The sequence below is a fragment of the Venustampulla echinocandica genome, assembly GCF_003357145.1.
Source record: "Venustampulla echinocandica strain BP 5553 chromosome Unknown scaffold_2, whole genome shotgun sequence".
Lineage (NCBI taxonomy): Eukaryota > Fungi > Ascomycota > Leotiomycetes > Helotiales > Pleuroascaceae > Venustampulla > Venustampulla echinocandica.
The window spans coordinates 1233137-1249919 of record NW_022474207.1 but is presented as its reverse complement, the minus strand read 5'-3'; the positions used below and the strand labels follow the sequence as shown (position 1 = coordinate 1249919).

At 47.7% G+C, this 16783-nt stretch overlaps 9 protein-coding genes across 9 annotated transcripts; 6 read left to right on the top strand and 3 right to left on the bottom strand.

Moving 5' to 3' along the window:
* Nucleotides 1-249: 249 nt before the first annotated feature.
* BP5553_04766 (PAP2-domain-containing protein) lies at nt 250-1713 on the top strand (the record flags this gene model as incomplete). Its single annotated transcript, XM_032013389.1, has 4 exons — nt 250-289; nt 345-592; nt 639-847; nt 1158-1713. The coding sequence occupies 4 exons, from the start codon at nt 250-252 to the stop codon at nt 1711-1713; spliced, it is 1053 nt and encodes a 350-aa protein (XP_031869989.1).
* Nucleotides 1714-2087: 374 nt separating this feature from the next.
* BP5553_04765 (NAD(P)-binding protein) lies at nt 2088-3421 on the top strand (the record flags this gene model as incomplete). Its single annotated transcript, XM_032013388.1, has 5 exons — nt 2088-2492; nt 2658-2817; nt 2938-3024; nt 3074-3166; nt 3264-3421. 5 exons carry the CDS (start codon nt 2088-2090, stop codon nt 3419-3421), a joined length of 903 nt encoding a protein of 300 aa, XP_031869988.1.
* Nucleotides 3422-3514: 93 nt separating this feature from the next.
* BP5553_04764 (Uncharacterized protein) lies at nt 3515-6064 on the bottom strand (the record flags this gene model as incomplete). The annotated part of the gene is made up of 9 exons (XM_032013387.1): nt 3515-3845; nt 3903-3987; nt 4039-4297; nt 4376-4667; nt 4713-5001; nt 5067-5131; nt 5184-5545; nt 5604-5774; nt 5990-6064. The coding sequence occupies 9 exons, from the start codon at nt 6062-6064 to the stop codon at nt 3515-3517; spliced, it is 1929 nt and encodes a 642-aa protein (XP_031869987.1).
* Nucleotides 6065-6512: 448 nt separating this feature from the next.
* BP5553_04763 (Uncharacterized protein) lies at nt 6513-7775 on the top strand (the record flags this gene model as incomplete). The annotated part of the gene is made up of 4 exons (XM_032013386.1): nt 6513-6924; nt 6986-7128; nt 7191-7548; nt 7603-7775. 4 exons carry the CDS (start codon nt 6513-6515, stop codon nt 7773-7775), a joined length of 1086 nt encoding a protein of 361 aa, XP_031869986.1.
* Nucleotides 7776-8201: 426 nt separating this feature from the next.
* Nucleotides 8202-10370, bottom strand: BP5553_04762 (uncharacterized protein; the record flags this gene model as incomplete). The annotated part of the gene is made up of 1 exon (XM_032013385.1): nt 8202-10370. The coding sequence occupies one exon, from the start codon at nt 10368-10370 to the stop codon at nt 8202-8204; it is 2169 nt and encodes a 722-aa protein (XP_031869985.1).
* Nucleotides 10371-10671: 301 nt separating this feature from the next.
* Nucleotides 10672-11364, top strand: BP5553_04761 (putative DUF866-containing protein; the record flags this gene model as incomplete). The annotated part of the gene is made up of 4 exons (XM_032013384.1): nt 10672-10706; nt 10760-10874; nt 10931-11170; nt 11221-11364. 4 exons carry the CDS (start codon nt 10672-10674, stop codon nt 11362-11364), a joined length of 534 nt encoding a protein of 177 aa, XP_031869984.1.
* A 420-nt stretch (nt 11365-11784) lies between these two features.
* Nucleotides 11785-12327, top strand: BP5553_04760 (uncharacterized protein; the record flags this gene model as incomplete). Its single annotated transcript, XM_032013383.1, has 4 exons — nt 11785-11790; nt 11852-11889; nt 11976-12131; nt 12258-12327. 4 exons carry the CDS (start codon nt 11785-11787, stop codon nt 12325-12327), a joined length of 270 nt encoding a protein of 89 aa, XP_031869983.1.
* Nucleotides 12328-12641: 314 nt separating this feature from the next.
* On the bottom strand, nt 12642-15374 carry BP5553_04759 (uncharacterized protein; the record flags this gene model as incomplete). The annotated part of the gene is made up of 4 exons (XM_032013382.1): nt 12642-12821; nt 12877-14381; nt 14583-15174; nt 15225-15374. 4 exons carry the CDS (start codon nt 15372-15374, stop codon nt 12642-12644), a joined length of 2427 nt encoding a protein of 808 aa, XP_031869982.1.
* A 372-nt stretch (nt 15375-15746) lies between these two features.
* BP5553_04758 (putative 60S ribosomal protein L26-2) lies at nt 15747-16304 on the top strand (the record flags this gene model as incomplete). Its single annotated transcript, XM_032013381.1, has 3 exons — nt 15747-15765; nt 15852-15964; nt 16017-16304. The coding sequence occupies 3 exons, from the start codon at nt 15747-15749 to the stop codon at nt 16302-16304; spliced, it is 420 nt and encodes a 139-aa protein (XP_031869981.1).
* Between the last annotated feature and the right edge of the window lie 479 nt (nt 16305-16783).

Below are 16783 nucleotides of genomic sequence, written 5' to 3'. Positions count from 1 at the left end.
TAGGCTCGTCCTCACTGCTGCTCTTACTCTCGTTGCGTGTTGGTTGTTGCAACCATGGTCAAGGTTGCTTCCTGCGTCGTTGTGCGCTTTTTCGTTCATATATACAGGACCTTACTCAATAGGTACGATGGATGATCTCTGATACCCAGGGGCCTCACCGTTCTACCGTCCTGCGATAACCTCTAGGTGCTAACACGGAGGAAACGCAGGCATTCGTTGTTTGGCTTGCTCAAACATGTATTAATTAACATGATATTTATCCTCGTGTGGATTACGACTTTTAAGAACGGTATGTGGCTGTGTGCCATTGGTATTTATTGGAATGGTTTCTAAACCCCTTGCAGCATATCGGATAGACGCCGCCATTCGACCGAGAATCCGAGTTAACTGGCTCGAGCAAGCGGACCATAAAATATTCGACATCACTTTCTTTGGCATTGTGACACAATGTCTTCTCGCGGTCCTTGGGTACGGCTGGGTGTATGCGTTTACAAGGCGATCGAAACTCGCAATCTTTGCGGCACTGCCATCTTTTCTCCTTAATATCCTCTATCTTGGGACACATAACCTTTCCGCTGCCCTTGATGTTTTTGTAGGTTACATACCCGGATTTATAGGGCTTGCGGCTAATTTGTTAGACGTGGCTTTCCTACGGTGTTCTGCATTTCCTGTCCCCGTTCCTCGCAGCGTTCTGGCTCTGGCTATTCGCCCCGCCAGGTGTCGTGTCTATTTTCGCATGGTCCTTCGGCATCCAAAACTGTCTAGGAATAATTACGCACCTTTCTTTCCCTACAGCGGCTCCATGGTATGGTGATCAGTACGGGTATCCTCTCCCCCCGGGGAACTAGTAAGTACAATTAGACTCCTTAACTTGCGACGATCACTATTACTATTTGGCCATGCTAAAGATGATGGAATAAAGGGCCTGCAATGCCACATATCGAGGGGGTGATTCTGGGGCACAAGGGAAGCGGGCTTCAAGGGCTCCAAACTTCCCAAGTTGATGGGGACCCGTTTCCTGTTGCGCTTAGGCACTTCTTACGCCATTTCTCCTAAGATCCTAAATCACTTCTTTTATGTAGGGCGTTGTAGGGGATTGTATTGAAATGGATCAGCCCTCAAATAAATATACCATGCTAACATTTTTGGTCGCACAGTTCTATGCCAGGTTCTGCAGCGGGCCTCGTCCGAGTCGACAAAGTCCTAGGAACTCATATATACCAAAATGCCTTCAAGGCCTCCCCACTCGTTTTCGGCGCTTTTCCTTCTCTTCACGGCGCATTCAGCTGTTGCTGCTTTTTCTTCATCGCTCGATATTCCCGCAAAGGCGCTTTCATGCTCGGATTCTACGTCCTGTGGCAGTGGTTCTCGACTATATACCTACGGCATCATTGGCGCATTGATCTCTTAAGTGGGCTCATATATTCAGCATTTGCGTTTTCGATATTCTACCGGAGTTTGGTACGCATGGATAAGATGTATGCCGCTGGATTTTCCGGCGACAATGGATGGCAACGGTTATTTGCGGGTACGAGGTTACAACGTGTGTTTGATGGGAATCTTGAGGCGGAGTATAGCATTGTCATGGAGTCGCGTCTTGATAGAGAGAGCTTGGATGGGGTTGAGGTGGATGATGGCAGGGAGCAGGATCTGGAGTCTGCATGGTTAACTGGCGCTTCACAACAGGGATATAAGTCTAAGGCTTTTGATTAGTCCTATATCCTTGAAAGAATATGTTTAAAACTAGAAAGGCGAACGATCTTCTGGATGATCTCGTCCCCGCAATTCGGACTTAAACGATAATCAAAGTCCATTACTTCAAAGCTGATGTTGTTTTTCATTGGTCGCCTAAACCAAGCTTTTATTCAGTCCCTTTTGCTCAGATACCTCAGCCTTATATGGCTAGCCATACTTTAATATACCATTTAATTTGAAATTTACTCCCAAATATAAATGGTTGAAGCTTAATATCACGTGATATGCAACCAGAAGTTTGGTGGAGGACCGTGCTCTTACCTATATATCTTCCTTTTGTATTTCTACAACCGTTATCAAACCATGTCAAATAATCGATCCAGACAAGCAACATGCGTATCTTTTGCCCACGAACTGTCCGTCAGTTACCGAAAATAGTCTCTAGTTGCCCACACTCTCCACATACCTTTCTCCGAATCCGTGCTAAGCCCCAGCACTATCGTCCAGTATCAACATCAGCATCAACAAATCTCAACTCCGATCCCATCTGTAAAGGCAAAGTAGGCGCGAGCTCCCTAGCAGGCAAAAAGTGTCTTGTCACAGGCGCATCACGTGGCATTGGGAAGGCCATCGCGGAGCGGTTCGCGAAACAGGGGGCGCGCTGCGTGTTAGTGGGGAGGAGTCACGCTACCTTGGAAGGCGTGAGAGGGGAATTAGAATGCTTTGACGGAAAGAGCCATGATATTGTTGTTGGGGACGTTGGGGATGCTAAATTTTGGGAAGGGTTTAGGAGAGTGGTGAGTTTTAGTTTACTTTTCGTTTTATTTCTTAGGCTCGCCATTTTTGCTAGGGAGTTGGAGATGTTTGGAGTGTAGAATGGGGATTTATATATTCCTGTTATAGAGGAGGGAAACTGTCTTATGGATAAGGAATGCAAAAGTAGAGGAACTGACGAGGCGCAGAGGGACATAGATATTCTTGTCAACGCCGCAGGAGTAACGCACCACTCCCCTTGCGTTCTCACTTCAGAAAATGTTATAGAGGAAGTCTTGAGGACGAATTTACTAGGCACTATGCTAGGTTGTCGGACTGTGGGAAAGGGGATGATGGCTAATCGCGACGGTAAGTGTTCACTACTTCTAGGACCCCGATGCAAGGTACTGGCAGATGCTTGAGGTGCCTGTTCTTTGGGAAAGGGCTATAAAATTTAGCTTGATACTAGGAAGGCTAATTGGAGTGTAGGATGTATTATCAATGTGGCCTCACTGCTAGGGTTGAAGGGCGGACGCGGAAGCGCTGCTTATGTCGCAAGCAAAGCAGGTGTGATAGGTTAGTCCACAGTCCCTTATACCATTCTCAGAGATCTAATCTATCCCAGGGTTCACCCGTGCATTAGCAGCAGAGTTGGGTGAGAAGCAAGTCCGGGTTAATGTCATCTTGCCTGGGTATATCGAGACAGACATGACCGCAGGTACGTGCATCTCTTTTTAAAGGATTATATTTTGGATGGACTTTGCGTCCTAGGACCCCTTCTTATCCCCGGAATTCTTCTAATATACAAAGTACAGGCATGGCGCCTGAAGCGCGCTCTGCGGCATTGAACGCCATACCTTTGAAGCATTTTGGACAAGCTTCGGATATTGCCGATGCTGCCGAGTTTCTCGCAACAAATAAATACGCAAACAATTGTGTTCTGAATCTTGACGGGGGGTTGAGTGCTACCTGATGGCGTATACTTCATTTCCCAATTCGGTATGCGTTGTCTTGGATTGTGCTTGGATCGCAATGCCAAGGGGAAGGTTATTATCATAAAGAGTGATCAATCATCATCGATAACAATGGCACCATCACCGGAGTCTTCGACGACTATAGCGCCATCTGTAGGAGCGCCGTTGGGGTGCGTCTTTGCTCGCTTTGGCGGATGCTCAAGGTCCTCAACCTCAGAAATCGATCTCTTCCTCCCAGGGGGGTCGCTCCTAACAGCTGCCGTTCCATTACCGTTCGCCGCAATGGTGTCCGTGCCCTCTGCCCTGTGTCCATTGGGCTGTTGTGCAGGTTTCTTTCTTCTTGGAATAGGGGAAACAGGCTCATCGCCTGATGGTGCTGGGGGGAAATCTACCCCTTTTATAGGCTTCTCGTCTGACGCCGTACTGGTAGCGCTCGATTAGCCACGTGGAGTCTTCAATTTACACGCCTAGAGCACTTACGATTCTTGTACGTTGAGCACTAAATTAACTCTTGGGTTCTCGTCATCTTCATCGATGATTGTCAAAAAGCTATCGGGTTTGATTCCTGTAATATAGATTAGCACATCATAGGTTGAAATAATAGTAATAAACGTACCGAGTTCATCGAGTTTCTTTGCTAGGTTGTCTATTTCTTCAACATCGTATAATAGGTCATCCCCGTGGTTTACCACAATCTCATCTCCATAACCCAGCTCCAGACGCAGGAAATTTTCAACAAGATCGCCAAGAGTGGCTCGTGACATATCGACCATGACTTGAGCTTGTGCCACGCTACATACTGGGCAATCTGGGTTTGGAGGCCGGAACCTATCGGAAGATATGAGTCGCTGTGACGCGAACGGCGAGAGAAATATCTAGGATAGTCAGAATAACCTGTTGGTGTATTGTGCGTGTGCGATGTTTTCGCAAGCTTTGGATGAATGGTTACTCACTTCCTTCGTACTTGAAAAATCTCCCCGAAGGACTTTAAAGGACTGGAGTACACAAAGCCCAGCTACGATTGCATTGGTGGTTGCAATAGCAGGAATGATGTTCCCAGCCATTTGTTTGACATCGAATCGAGACTTGCTCTCAATGCCGAATACGATCGACCGCAAATTTGCGCTTGCTGTTACGAAATCCAGAGTGTCTTCGTCGTCTTTGTCAAAGGTGATTATTGGCTCCGCGGAATTACCATCTACAGCAGATTTCATATCTGACCATCTTCTGCTTAGACGTTCCAGGCTGAGGGTATCAGCTGACATTCTAACAAGAGCAGAATTTGCTTACCTGTCCTTAAAGACTATGGCATTCTCTTCCAGATTCCAAATCCGCTGACCGGCCTTGAGTATTTGTTCTTTTCTTGTTTCCACATCGACTGCAGGCTCGATAATTTTAGCATAACTCAGCGACTGTGGCGGCCGCCGGCTCTTCCACATCTCCTCCATTGATCGCAGACGATTGATGTCGTCCTGGTAGACTTTATCAAATAGTAGCTGTGGGAATGATGGTGTGCCCATAGCTTGTTTAATATTCTTTAACGCCTGTGATTCTTGACGCAATTTTTCAATCTCCTTGGCTATGTGCGAAGGGGTTAGCGGTAGGTAATACAGAAAGGTTCGAATCTCAGGAATATGGACGTACCATTTTCAGAATCCTCTGAATGATCCATCTCTGCCGACTCATCCTCGCTCGCTCCAAAGACCTCACTGGTAATAATTTAGCGTCATAAACGGAGGCGGAAGGCTAAAGCACACTGACCTGAGCAGGTAACTCTTCCCCCAGACAATGCAGTGGATGGGCTGGCTTGGCGTACTCCTGATCGTGCAAACAGGAAAGCTTTTGGGCGTTTCTTTGGGGCTGCAATCATAGCAGGCTGTGACTCCCTTCTTGATAACTTGGACCTGGCCGTTGAACCCGGTGGTACCGCTCTCAATGAGAGGAACATTCGCAGCCAGGCACATCTTGTTCACATGTCTTCTTGCATCCAAATTGTCCAACGCGTTAAAGACCATTGTGAATCCCCTAAACCAGCTGACGTTGAACTCGGCATCCTTGATGTTGGCATGGTGAGCCACCAGCTTCACATTTGGATTGAAGGCATGTGCTGCCTCCTTTGCTACCTGTAGTCCACATGTCAGTCCATCCTATTATTCCATGCCTTCCGCCAGCTAAACCAACCAAAGCTTTCGATTTCTTGATATGCTCGTGTCTGAAGAGGAACTGTCGGTTTAGGTTGCTCAAGTCGATCGTATCGAGGTCCACGATATGAATCTCTCCAAACCCAGTGAGAACGAGGTTCTTGAGGAGTTCGCATCCGATGCCTCCGGCGCCCACCATCAATATCCGTGCCTAAAGATCCCGTTAGCCCTGGCGCGCTCAAGTTCACATTCGCAAGTTTTTGAGCAAGCCGTTGGCGCATCATCGATGTCTAGGATGTACACAAAATACACCAAAAGCTCTGGCGCAACAGCGCAAACAGTAGAATATTTCGGGTTATCCAAATCCCAAGGATTGACGCGCAAGATCCCCTTCAGACAGCAGGATGTGTGAAAGTTGAAGCCTACCTCCTTCACCATGGTGTTGGTTGGAGAACCCAGTGATTGGCGATTGAACTGATCGTGTGACATGGCTTGGACCATGGTTTTGAAAATGGCGATCCGGCCAGAAAGGTGAAATGAAAAAGGAAAAGAATTGAAGCGTGGAGCTGGTGGTTGAGGCTTCGTCGCGGCGGAACGGGTTGGTGCTTGACGAGGCTTGAAAGGAACGCGCGCAAGCATACAGTATGGCGCTGAGTCGCGATACGCAGCTGAACTTTGCTTATCGGCCTGGGCGCCTGCACCTGCAACACCACGGTCCGTGCTTCCCGTTGATTAGTACGTAAAGTTCGTCTTTTGAAGACCACAACCACAACCACAGATATGATTGATTTTTTATATTTGAACGGATCCAATTTCAATTTCAATTTCAATTTCCATTACTAGGGGTACTCTGCTGGGTCTGTTATGGAGTTGGCTTGACGCTTTCTATTCCCTATTCTCATACTACCTAAATGCATTAGGGCCTGCGCGCTGAGGTAGCTTTATCACAATGTCTGATGATGAAGCGGATCCCGAGCTTCTTGACTTCCTCCGCCAGCACTTTCAGAAGTCTTCTCTTGCACCTCCAATACCAGAGACGCACGTTCTAGAGGATGCCGAGTATATTTATGACAACGCCATCGATGTGGCACTGGATTCCCAGGCCACCAGCGCAGCTGCTGCCATGATATACGACCAAATGCAGAAAAAGGGATACTCCACCAAAACATGGGCATCGCATGATTTTCACCCTCAGGCCAAAGACGAGACCACAGTTGATTTTATCTTTACTTTGGATCTTTTGAATTTTTCATTCTGGTCAGAGCGGGAAGCTGAGGAACGCTTTGCAATCGAGTACAAGGGCAAGACATGGACTGGATATAAAAGCTTAGTCGCTGCATTGCAGCGAGCACTTGATGAGGGTTCGTTGGCCAGAAACTATTGCTGTAGAAGTTGCCCAATGTTAATCCTAGGCGTTTGCAGACATTCCGATTACTTCCTCGGACTTTTGGCAAAATGAAAATGAGTGTACCGAAGAGGTTTTGAGGCATGTCTTTAGGAGTGCTACCGATGAAGAGATCCCTCTGTTTGATGAGCGGGTGAAGTGCTTGCGAGAAGCAGGCCAAGTACTATACGAAGTGGGAATCCCCCCGTTTGCTCATGCCTCATCACTGATGTTTCCCTACAGAAATACCAATGCAGCTTCACGAAATGCATTGAAGCTGCCAACCGCTCCGCACCGGCCTTGGTCAACTTGCTCGCAGCTGATTTTCCCTGCTTCAATGATGTTGCCTTATACGATAACCGGAAAACCGTGAGGTTCCTCAAACGGGCCCAGATTTGTGTTGCGGATATCTGGGCCGCATTCGATGGTGAGGGCTATGGGCAGTTTGACGATATTGACAAGATTACCATCTTTGCAGACTACAGAGTTCCACAGATCTTAAATGCCCTGGGTTGTCTATGGTACAGTCCACGTCTCCAGAGTACAATCGTTCAGAAGCGGGTCATTGAGAGTGGCGATTCGTGGGAGCTTCAGCTGAGAGGTCCGTTTGCTAGTGACGCCCGCTAAATGACTGTGTTGTGCTGACGATTCGCAGGCTGTACTATCTGGTGCGCTGAGTTGATCCGGAGGGAAATCATGAGGAAACACCCGTCTGCAAAAATCAATGCTATCCTGATTGATTTCTTTCTTTATGATACTATGAAAGATCGAGAGGCATCTGGGGATGAAGAAATCCCTCATCATAGGACCCGAAGTATATGGTACTGAAATAGCACAATGGTTTATTTATATTTACTACTCTTGAGTCTTGTGGGTTGGGCATCACTGGTCATTCGAATAGGCGTGGCTTGATATATATTTTCACTCTAATTGGTGTGATTTCGTAATCTACGGAGGAGGCCATCTATAAAACAGAAAGCCCCACACTAATCTCTGATCCCATGCCCATGTGACTGATAACTCCAGAAGGCAAGGCACGCTGCATGCTTCGATGCTCATAATATATACATTGACATAAGGGTGCCGCTTCGCGATAACAATTGTCATGTTCCACTCCCATTTTGGGACTTTTGACAAGAGCGGGTTCAACCACAGCGGCACTTGATAAGGGTGGATTGTGCACCAACTCTATGTCACTCACACTCTCTAACCATATAGCATAAGATCCTCCCCAAAAGGCAAACATTCTTTTTGTCAGCTCAGCTGTAGTGCTGTTTGCAGCTGTGCATGTTGGAATTTATCCGGGAAAAGAGCCAACTGGATTTGCATTCCGCTCGCATTTGAGTTTGTAACTCGTATACGGCGAAAGGTATATTTGGGTTCCGGTTTAGATATAATTCGATTGTAGTTGCGATTCGACGAAACAGATTCTTCTAGAGCCGACTGGATTTTCATTCCGCTCTCGTTTGAGTCTGGAACTCTCATACGGCGAAAGGCATATTTAGATTCCGGTTTAGTAGTATTTCGATTGTAGTTGCGATTCGACGAAACAGATACTTCTACAGCAGCGGCTCTACTCGTCTTGTCTGCTAACCTAATCTTAATAGCCGATGCCCTGATGGACTGACATTCTGCACTATTCTTTAGATTCATGGAAGCGGCCATTTCCTCAGTTGCGGAGACTCCTCGCAAAATCTCTAAACAGCTCTGGAGGCGTTGCTCAGCAAATTTGTCTGCTTGCCGTTGATCTTTGAACCCGGTAGCCATTAGGTGTTGTGGTCCGTCAAGCGCCAGTCTTATTGTCAGTGTATCGTTTGTAAATTCTACAAGCCGATCTGAGATGGATTCAAGTTCCATCCAGCGCAACATGCTCGGCAATATTTCTTGAAAGGGTGTCGTAGTCATTGGTCGCGGCAAGTTGGAAGACGGGTTGACGCCGCAAAGAGCGAAGAGTCGATAGAGTTTCTGCCGAGTGGCCGGGCCATAGTCCATGATTGAAGAGAGGGTCCCATCTGCCCAGCATGACAAAACGGTGCTCAGGAGCTTTAGTCCTGACCTATAATCCAATTGACGAATGCATTCTTCGATAATGTGAATCATAGTCTGGGAATAAATTATCTGGCCCTCGCGAAGGGCAGCACGTACAGCACGTACTGCTCCTCTGGTACCATCCCACATCAGCCAGCCTCGAATAAGCAACTCAAAAATAGCAGGCGTTCGGTTCATTTTTTCGTGCAGATGGGCACCCCGGTGAATGACCTTATTATTCAGTGCCCAGGCACGTATATCCTTGCTTCTGGATAATTCGAAGATGTTCTTTCTCTTTATATGCATGTCCCCCTCAACAGCACGCATCCGCTTAATGATGGTCCGAAAGCCGTCCAAATCATTCCTTTCAATGTAGTACTCGAGCAGGAATTTGGCCGTTTCCTCATTGGCTTTCAACACGGTATCATTAAAAAATGAGTCTGCCACAACCTGGGTAAGATGGTCCTGTTGTAATAGAGAGAACTTTCTCATTAAGTAGTTGTATGTTCCAGTACCAGGTGGAACAGGGGAAAGAAGTAAATTGTAACATATTTTGCCAACCAGCATGTTGAGGTTCGGGGGGCTTGATGATTCTTCATCAAATACTCTTTTCAGAGCATCATGCAACTCTCCAAGCCGTTCTGAAGACTGATGCCGGTAAAACGTGGGAAATGGAGCAAAGGACGTCCTTATTCCTTGCAGCCGACTGGCAACCTCAGCCAGTTCCTTATCTTCCGACGATATGGCAGTCCGTTCGACGTAGGCAAGATCGGTCAGAAGCAATAGATTGTCGACAAGTTTTCGAGTTGAATTTTGCAGTTGCCCTAAATGATCTTTTCTCCTCGAGTAACGAGGAGCGAATTTTTTTGGACCAATTGGCCGGCGTACACCTGCTGATACTTCATTCGATTCAGAAATGACACCTTCCAGAGTGTCCAGTCCACTAGATGCCATCCCCGAGGGTATACATGGTACATTTGGGGCATTTCGGTGGAACAGGCTAGAAGCCGACGAGAAGGTCTCGGATTTACCAAGACTTACTCCATTGTCACCGGCTGGTGGCCGAATGTCTTGAATTCGTGTATTGGCGGTAATAGATTCTGCTTTTAGATTTGGTTGCGTAGGTGGGCTCGAATCATTGTCCGGAATTCCGGCTTTGACATTGGTGATCGCGACATCCCATTCCTTTCTCCTGTCCTCTTTTATTCTCGCATCAACAAAGGCGGCAGTGCCCAGAATCGTCGAGAAACTCGCTGTGAATAGATCTCCGGCCGCGACTCTGCGTTTGGTGGCTGCGGTGGTGGATCGACGAGCAAGAGCTGTTGCACTGTGGACGCAGGAATAACATTGACAGGATAGTTTGGCCTGCACGGTGCGAGACCAAAGTACCTGCATCGTCAACTTATGCTAGAAACAAAGGCTTCTTTTGGTATGGCTGAATTGAAGCTGCTAAATCGCCATCAGCTCAGAATGTGCAATTGAGGTTGTTGACGTATTGTTTCGAGGTAGTTGGATGTTGTCGTGAGCTCGGTTCAAGATCGAACGATCGAGGGACGGGAGTGTGACCCCAGCTTCTTAGGGCTGCCGCTTTACGCTTTACGACAGCGATTTCCTGTGAACTTTCTCAATGCCCCACCAACACCATACAAGCTTCCGTGAAAACAAGAAAAGACTATAAGTTAAAAAAACTGCCACAATGCTAACGCTTACTCTTACTGCGGATCTGACGGGGTTTGTGATAGTACTGAACTCGTTTTTGAGCCCTTGCTAAGGAGTTGTTATAGCGTGACAGAGTTGAGGCCAGATGATACGCCAGAAGGTCCGTTCTGGTACACTTTCAAAGTTCAATGCACTTCTTGCCGGGAGATCCATCCGAACTATGTGGGCGTTAGCCGTTTTGTGAGTAAGATGGGGGAATACTCTTCACTTATTTCTGTCGACTAACACTGTGATAGGAAGCAAATGATATGAGTGGTAGTCGCGGAGAAGCCAACTTTGTCTGGAAGTGCAAATCTTGCAAGGTACCAATCTTCTCACATACTCAAGATGTAGCATCGACTAATTCATCAAAGAGGGAGTCATCTGCAACCATCAAAGCGGCTCCAATTGCCTATCAGCAGACCTCCCCGCCTACTCGCCAGAAAATCATTGAATTTGACTGCCGAGGGCTGGAATTTACGGAATTTAAACCTGAAGTAAGGAAGAGATGTGTCAAAGGCACTTGGCTTGCTAACAAGGATTCTAGGGAGACTGGTTGGCAACAGGCATTGAGTCGGGAAGTAAATTCACAGCCATCGACCTCACCGAAGGAGAATGGTTTGATTATGACGAGAAGGCCGGGGACGAGGTCAGCATAAAGGACCTGAAGTGGGAAATCAGAAAGGCCTGAAGGCAAGTAGGACAACGCGGGTAATGATAATCGTCCTGATCGTAGCAGCTACGCAAGTAAATTCTCGAGTCCGTTGATGAAGGTGAATAAATGTTACTGAACGCATGGGCCATTAATCCTTGAAATGTTCTGTAAAGCCTCCGATACGTTTGGAGTAGCCAGCTATTTCGTTCCATCTCTTAGCCATAAAATCATACATACTATTCTATAATTGTAATTGAATTCGTAATTATCATGTGGTAGTCTGTAGCCTCGTCAAGACGGCCCACCAAAATCCCAGCCTTGCCATCTCGTTAAGCGGGAAAACCCATTCAAAAGCAGCGCCAACCTCCATCGCAGCCTCAAGATTTCGAGCTCAAGACGCCTACGCACAAAATAACCACTCCCGTCGCCGGAAACAGCCTGTTTCCAAACGCCAAAATGAGTGTAAGCACCCTAAGCTGGGACGGAGTCTTTTGGATATTATAACGCTAACATGCTGCTGTAGTTCATGCCCATCAACCCGCGGCCGATGCTGCAAAATCTGTACGTCCCGAGCTCCATCCTGATGGAACAGCCCTGCTTATCCACCTATCTTTCGTTATGCGCAGAGTCTGATCGAGATAATATAGGGTTAATGAGGAGGTTATCATCCGTCTTAAATGGGGGCAAACCGAGTACAAAGGCCGACTTGTGAGCATCGATAGCTACATGAACATCCAGTTGTCGGGCGCAGAGGAATGGATCGACCAGGAAATGACAAGTGTGTTGGGCCAAGTTCTGATAAGGTATGTCTAAAATATGTGCACGCCGTCTGGGGGAAAATGTGCCTGAAGTTGGTTCGTGGAAACTGGATGGGAGTGGGGGAATGATGCGCAAAACCTGTTTAGATATTTTACTGATAATGGTTCTAGGTGCAATAACGTTTTATGGATCCAAGGAGCGAACCAGAGTAGTAACGGGGACACAAAGATGGAAGGATGATGGGAAGTGGGAGTGGTGGATTAAAACTCGAGGAGAGTGCTGCTTGGGCCGTCTTGCACCTCAGGAACACGAGGTAGATAGTTGGGGACGTGATCCTCGCAGGGAAGCCCTAAGTTTACTGGAATATCAACTGGAACGGCGTTAAGAAGCAATGGCACTTGCTGAGGCATGGTCAATAAGTTTTTTATCCATATATTTGGCATTATCGTCCACATTGGGTCGAGCCTATAAAGATGCGGTCACACTCGCGGTCACCCGGCGCGGGTGCCTAATATCATGCCTTGTGCTCTTAGAAGACCATCCAGAAGGCTTCATCACATAAGGCATCCTACTTTTCTGCTATTTCCAACCTCACTCATTCCCAATCTCATTCTCTTGTCTGGCCCGACCATTACGAATGCCTCCACTGTCCATTCGTACCACACCTTCCTGTCATCAGTCTGCCTCCAAATACTGACTTCCAGTTCCGAATCATCAGGGAAATAAAGAGGTGTCTACCAACAATGGTTAGTATGTACCGTCGATGGGAAAATCATTATTATTACGTACCTTGAGGGGAAAGTAGATTGGGAACCAAGAGATCATATCTTTGCTTTTAGCATCAATAGTATCAGGCCTTGTACTCAATTCAACTTGCCCTTGCTCTCCACCATCGTAGAGAACAGCTTCGAAGTATCCTGCCAAACCATTTACTACACCCCGGTCTCTACACACGAATTTTAGCTTGGAATAACGACTGTTGTGTTCATTCGCGCCGTCACCTCCTGACATGCTTCCGCCGCCTCCTCCGCTGACTCCACCCCTTCTTCTAGCTTCTGCAATGGCGAGCGTACTTGCTGGAAGAGGATGGACAAACTCCCACACCTGTTGAATGCGGGGATGATCAGGCACAGGACTTGCGAGGTAGTCGATCGCGTGTAGCATGACGACATAAGGCGTTTCCGTGGCGGTGGGGTCGCTCTCTGCTCGATGGGAAATATCGGCATGTAGGCGCGGAGAGAGGATTGGGGTGAGATGGGCGGTGTAGGAGCTTGGTATAGAAATACCGAACTCGGGCGCGAGTACATGTTGAACACCATCCAGACATTCCGGCGAAAGCTCGTTATCGGCAAATGAACCAAGGAGTTCCGAAACAAGGATATCGACTTTACCGTGCGAAGACGATGCCATGCTCGAGGCGTTGGCGATTGCCTGCCCTATTACAGCTTTATGGTTGTGATGTGGCCCTGCCCAGGCGCGCATATCGCTCTTGACCACATTGACCACTCCACCCCAGTCCTCTTCGTTATGTTTCTGAAGAAGCACATATGCATTTGGATTTTTTTCGACGGCCCAGACTTCAACAGGGACCCCCGTAGTTTGACTTGCTCTCAGAGCCCGTGTAACCAAGGGGCCCCGCCCGGAGCCAGCAACAGCAATCACTACCGCACTAGATAGACTTGAGGTTGGCTTGTTCTGCCGAGCCCAGTCGGAAAGTGCTTGTGCAATTGCACGTTCATACCAGTCATATTTTACTGGGTCTTTTTCGAAGACCTCATATGTAACAGACTCCAGGTTATCAGTCAACGGTTGAAGGGGAGCTTGAAGATAATCTTGATAGCCCATTCCGAACCTCTCAATAGCGGATTTAGGCGGTTGATTTCTTTGGAGGTATCTCATGTAGATCAGATGTGCTGCAGGGTCCTTCAACTTAGGCTTCGGTTTATTGGGATCTTTCAACGAAAATTCCGTAGATTCCGCAGGAGTTGGCGAGGCTGAAACTGATCTAGATGCATCTGCTACGGCGCTAGGAGATGGAAAGCCATCAGCAACGTCTGTAAGCTGCGTTGAACTGTCTAGACCAGGAATAGGCCCAACATCGGAGAGCAAAAACCAGGGAGTTTGTTTTAATCGCATGTATCTCGATATAAGGTTCTGATGACTCTTACTCAAAACTGGGTGGCCACCTTTATTTTTAAGAAATGTGGATGCTGAAAATGACAACAGCCGTAAAGGCTCTGCAAACCAGCGAGACTGTAGTGCATCAACCGGAAGTTGGCGGGGGATTCCAAGAGCTACATTCAAATTATTAGCTAGCGGTTCCTGTCGGGCAAGGCTACCTCAACAGAGCGGGAATAATACCTTCAGAGCAGGAACACACTCCGAAGGGTCTCGGCTCTTGCAATCGGGTTTCATCATGCCTAACACCTGCCAATGTTGGAAGACGGGTGGTTGTATTGGTTTCTTACCTACTAAGAGTCTTGAATTGTATTTACATACAGTGCGAATAAAATTCCATGCGTCCCATGTCCCAAACAAGCCAATGTCCGAATTTGCCTTCTGGCTTGCCGTCAAATACTGATCTCTCGCAAATGGTTGCAGGTCGCCTGTCAGATCCTTCGCCTCTTCGTGTCCGTACATGGGCAACTGGATTGCTATCTGGATATAGCAGCCTATAGTGAGCGCTTCCTGTATTACGCGGGCGTACTGGATGAGGCCATTATCTTCTCCAGTTCCCATGCTATAGTTTCTCGGCCCAGATATGATGACATGGCCAACACCGCAAAAGGAAGCATATGCTATTTCGATGTTCAAAACCTGGCGCGAGATGTTGGAGATCAACGGATCGGGAGAGCATAAATCTATCCATGGGCTAGTGTATGCAATAATCTGAGAGAGCGTGTTGGAAGGTGCCAGGGGCGTATCAACTGGATTTAAAGGAGGAATAATTGGAATAGGCGGAAGGCTCTTTGTCGTGAGCTTTCCTGCCGACTCTAGTTGTGAAACTTCGGATAGATAAGACGAGACTAGAGCCAATACCCGTGAATGGAAATGCGGACTAGTTATGGGACTCGTGAGCATATCGTACTAGGGAGTGTAAGCTATTGGCATTGAATGGTATGAGGAGTAGAGCTTACCCCCACATCCTGAGCCTGTCGCAGAGTAAAATCCGTGACAGGCAATGGCCGCCTGGACTCATGATGACCGATGTAGAAAGTAGGAGTAAATTCTTCCACGGTCGATGGAGAATCGGGGCTTGCGCCTGTAGGCTGTTCTAAAGTAGCCATGGCAATAGAAGAAAGCAAACGTCGAAGCAATGGCGGGGACAAGTGGACTGGCGGAAAGCAAAGAAAAAATCGCAATGGAACTCCGGGCTTCAACGTAAATTCTTCTGGATTTCTGCAATGCGAATAGCCATCATAATCATGTTGTGCCTTTTGCGCAATATCTAGGAAGGCAGACGGGCGCACACATGGAGAAACTCTTGTACTTCGTAATCGGTCGTAGCGAGGAAAGGCTCGGATTCGCGGACCCCTGGCTTCGCTTAGTCTGGTTATGTAATCACCCACACAATTCCCTTCCCGAAATTATTCTACACTTTGCGATTGCGACTTAACGACATCGACAACGACAAATTTCTTCGACCAAACTCAGCCAAGATGACGAAGATCAACTCCGGTATGTTTTCCTAATTGATATCCCCGAAAGAGCAACATATCGAACCATTCGATTTTCCAATCGCGCAATACTGACTTTCCATGAAGCCCTCCACTCCTCCCGGAGGAAGTCCCGCAAGGCCCATTTCGAGGCACCCTCCAGCGTCAGGCGGACAATCATGAGCGCACCCTTGAGCAAGGAGCTCCGAGAGAAATATAACGTAGGTGTCGCATCTGAATGTTTACCTTTCTCCCCTAACACCCTATTTGCAGGTTCGCTCGATCCCCATCCGAAAGGACGATGAAGTCCTCGTTGTACGAGGCTCCAACAAAGGCCGCGAGGGAAAGATCACCTCCGTCTACCGCCTCAAGTACGTTGTGCACATCGAGCGTGTTGTCAAGGAGAAGTCATCCGGTCAATCCGTTCCCCTCGGCGTCCACCCCTCGAAAGTCGTCATCACCAAGTTGAAGCTCGATAAGGACCGTGAGAACATCCTTGAGCGCATCAAGACCGGTCGGGAAATCAAGCAGAAACTGAAGGAGAAGGCCAATAAGGCATAAATGGGGTTTGGTCTGGCGTGTTTGGCAGGATTATTCGCACTCGATTGCTGGCAGGCGCTGGCTAGATGTGCTAGACATAGGAATGACTAAATCATTTATGGCCATTTCACATCCTCCGTGCTTGCACGTCTGGTCCACTGTGAAATGATCCATGGGAGGTCCTCCCGAAGCAAAAGTCGCGCCCCCATGCGACATGGTTTGTTTTACTATATTTTGCTTTGGGAGGCCACCCCTCTACTAACTTGACCCATCAGGAAATATCCACTGGTTGGGACTCATTTTATTTTTCTTACTGTCCAAGCGCCGGGTTATGTCCGCGTCAGTCTCCTTCACCGGATCCCATGATTGTCGAGGTAAAAAGATGGCGCAGATGAAAGTTAAAGTCTACTTCTACGGAACCGACTTTTTTTTCGCCTGCAGACTGTCCTCTAGACCTTGGTCTTTGATAGAGAGGGTTTGATGGTGATGGACATGCCCTT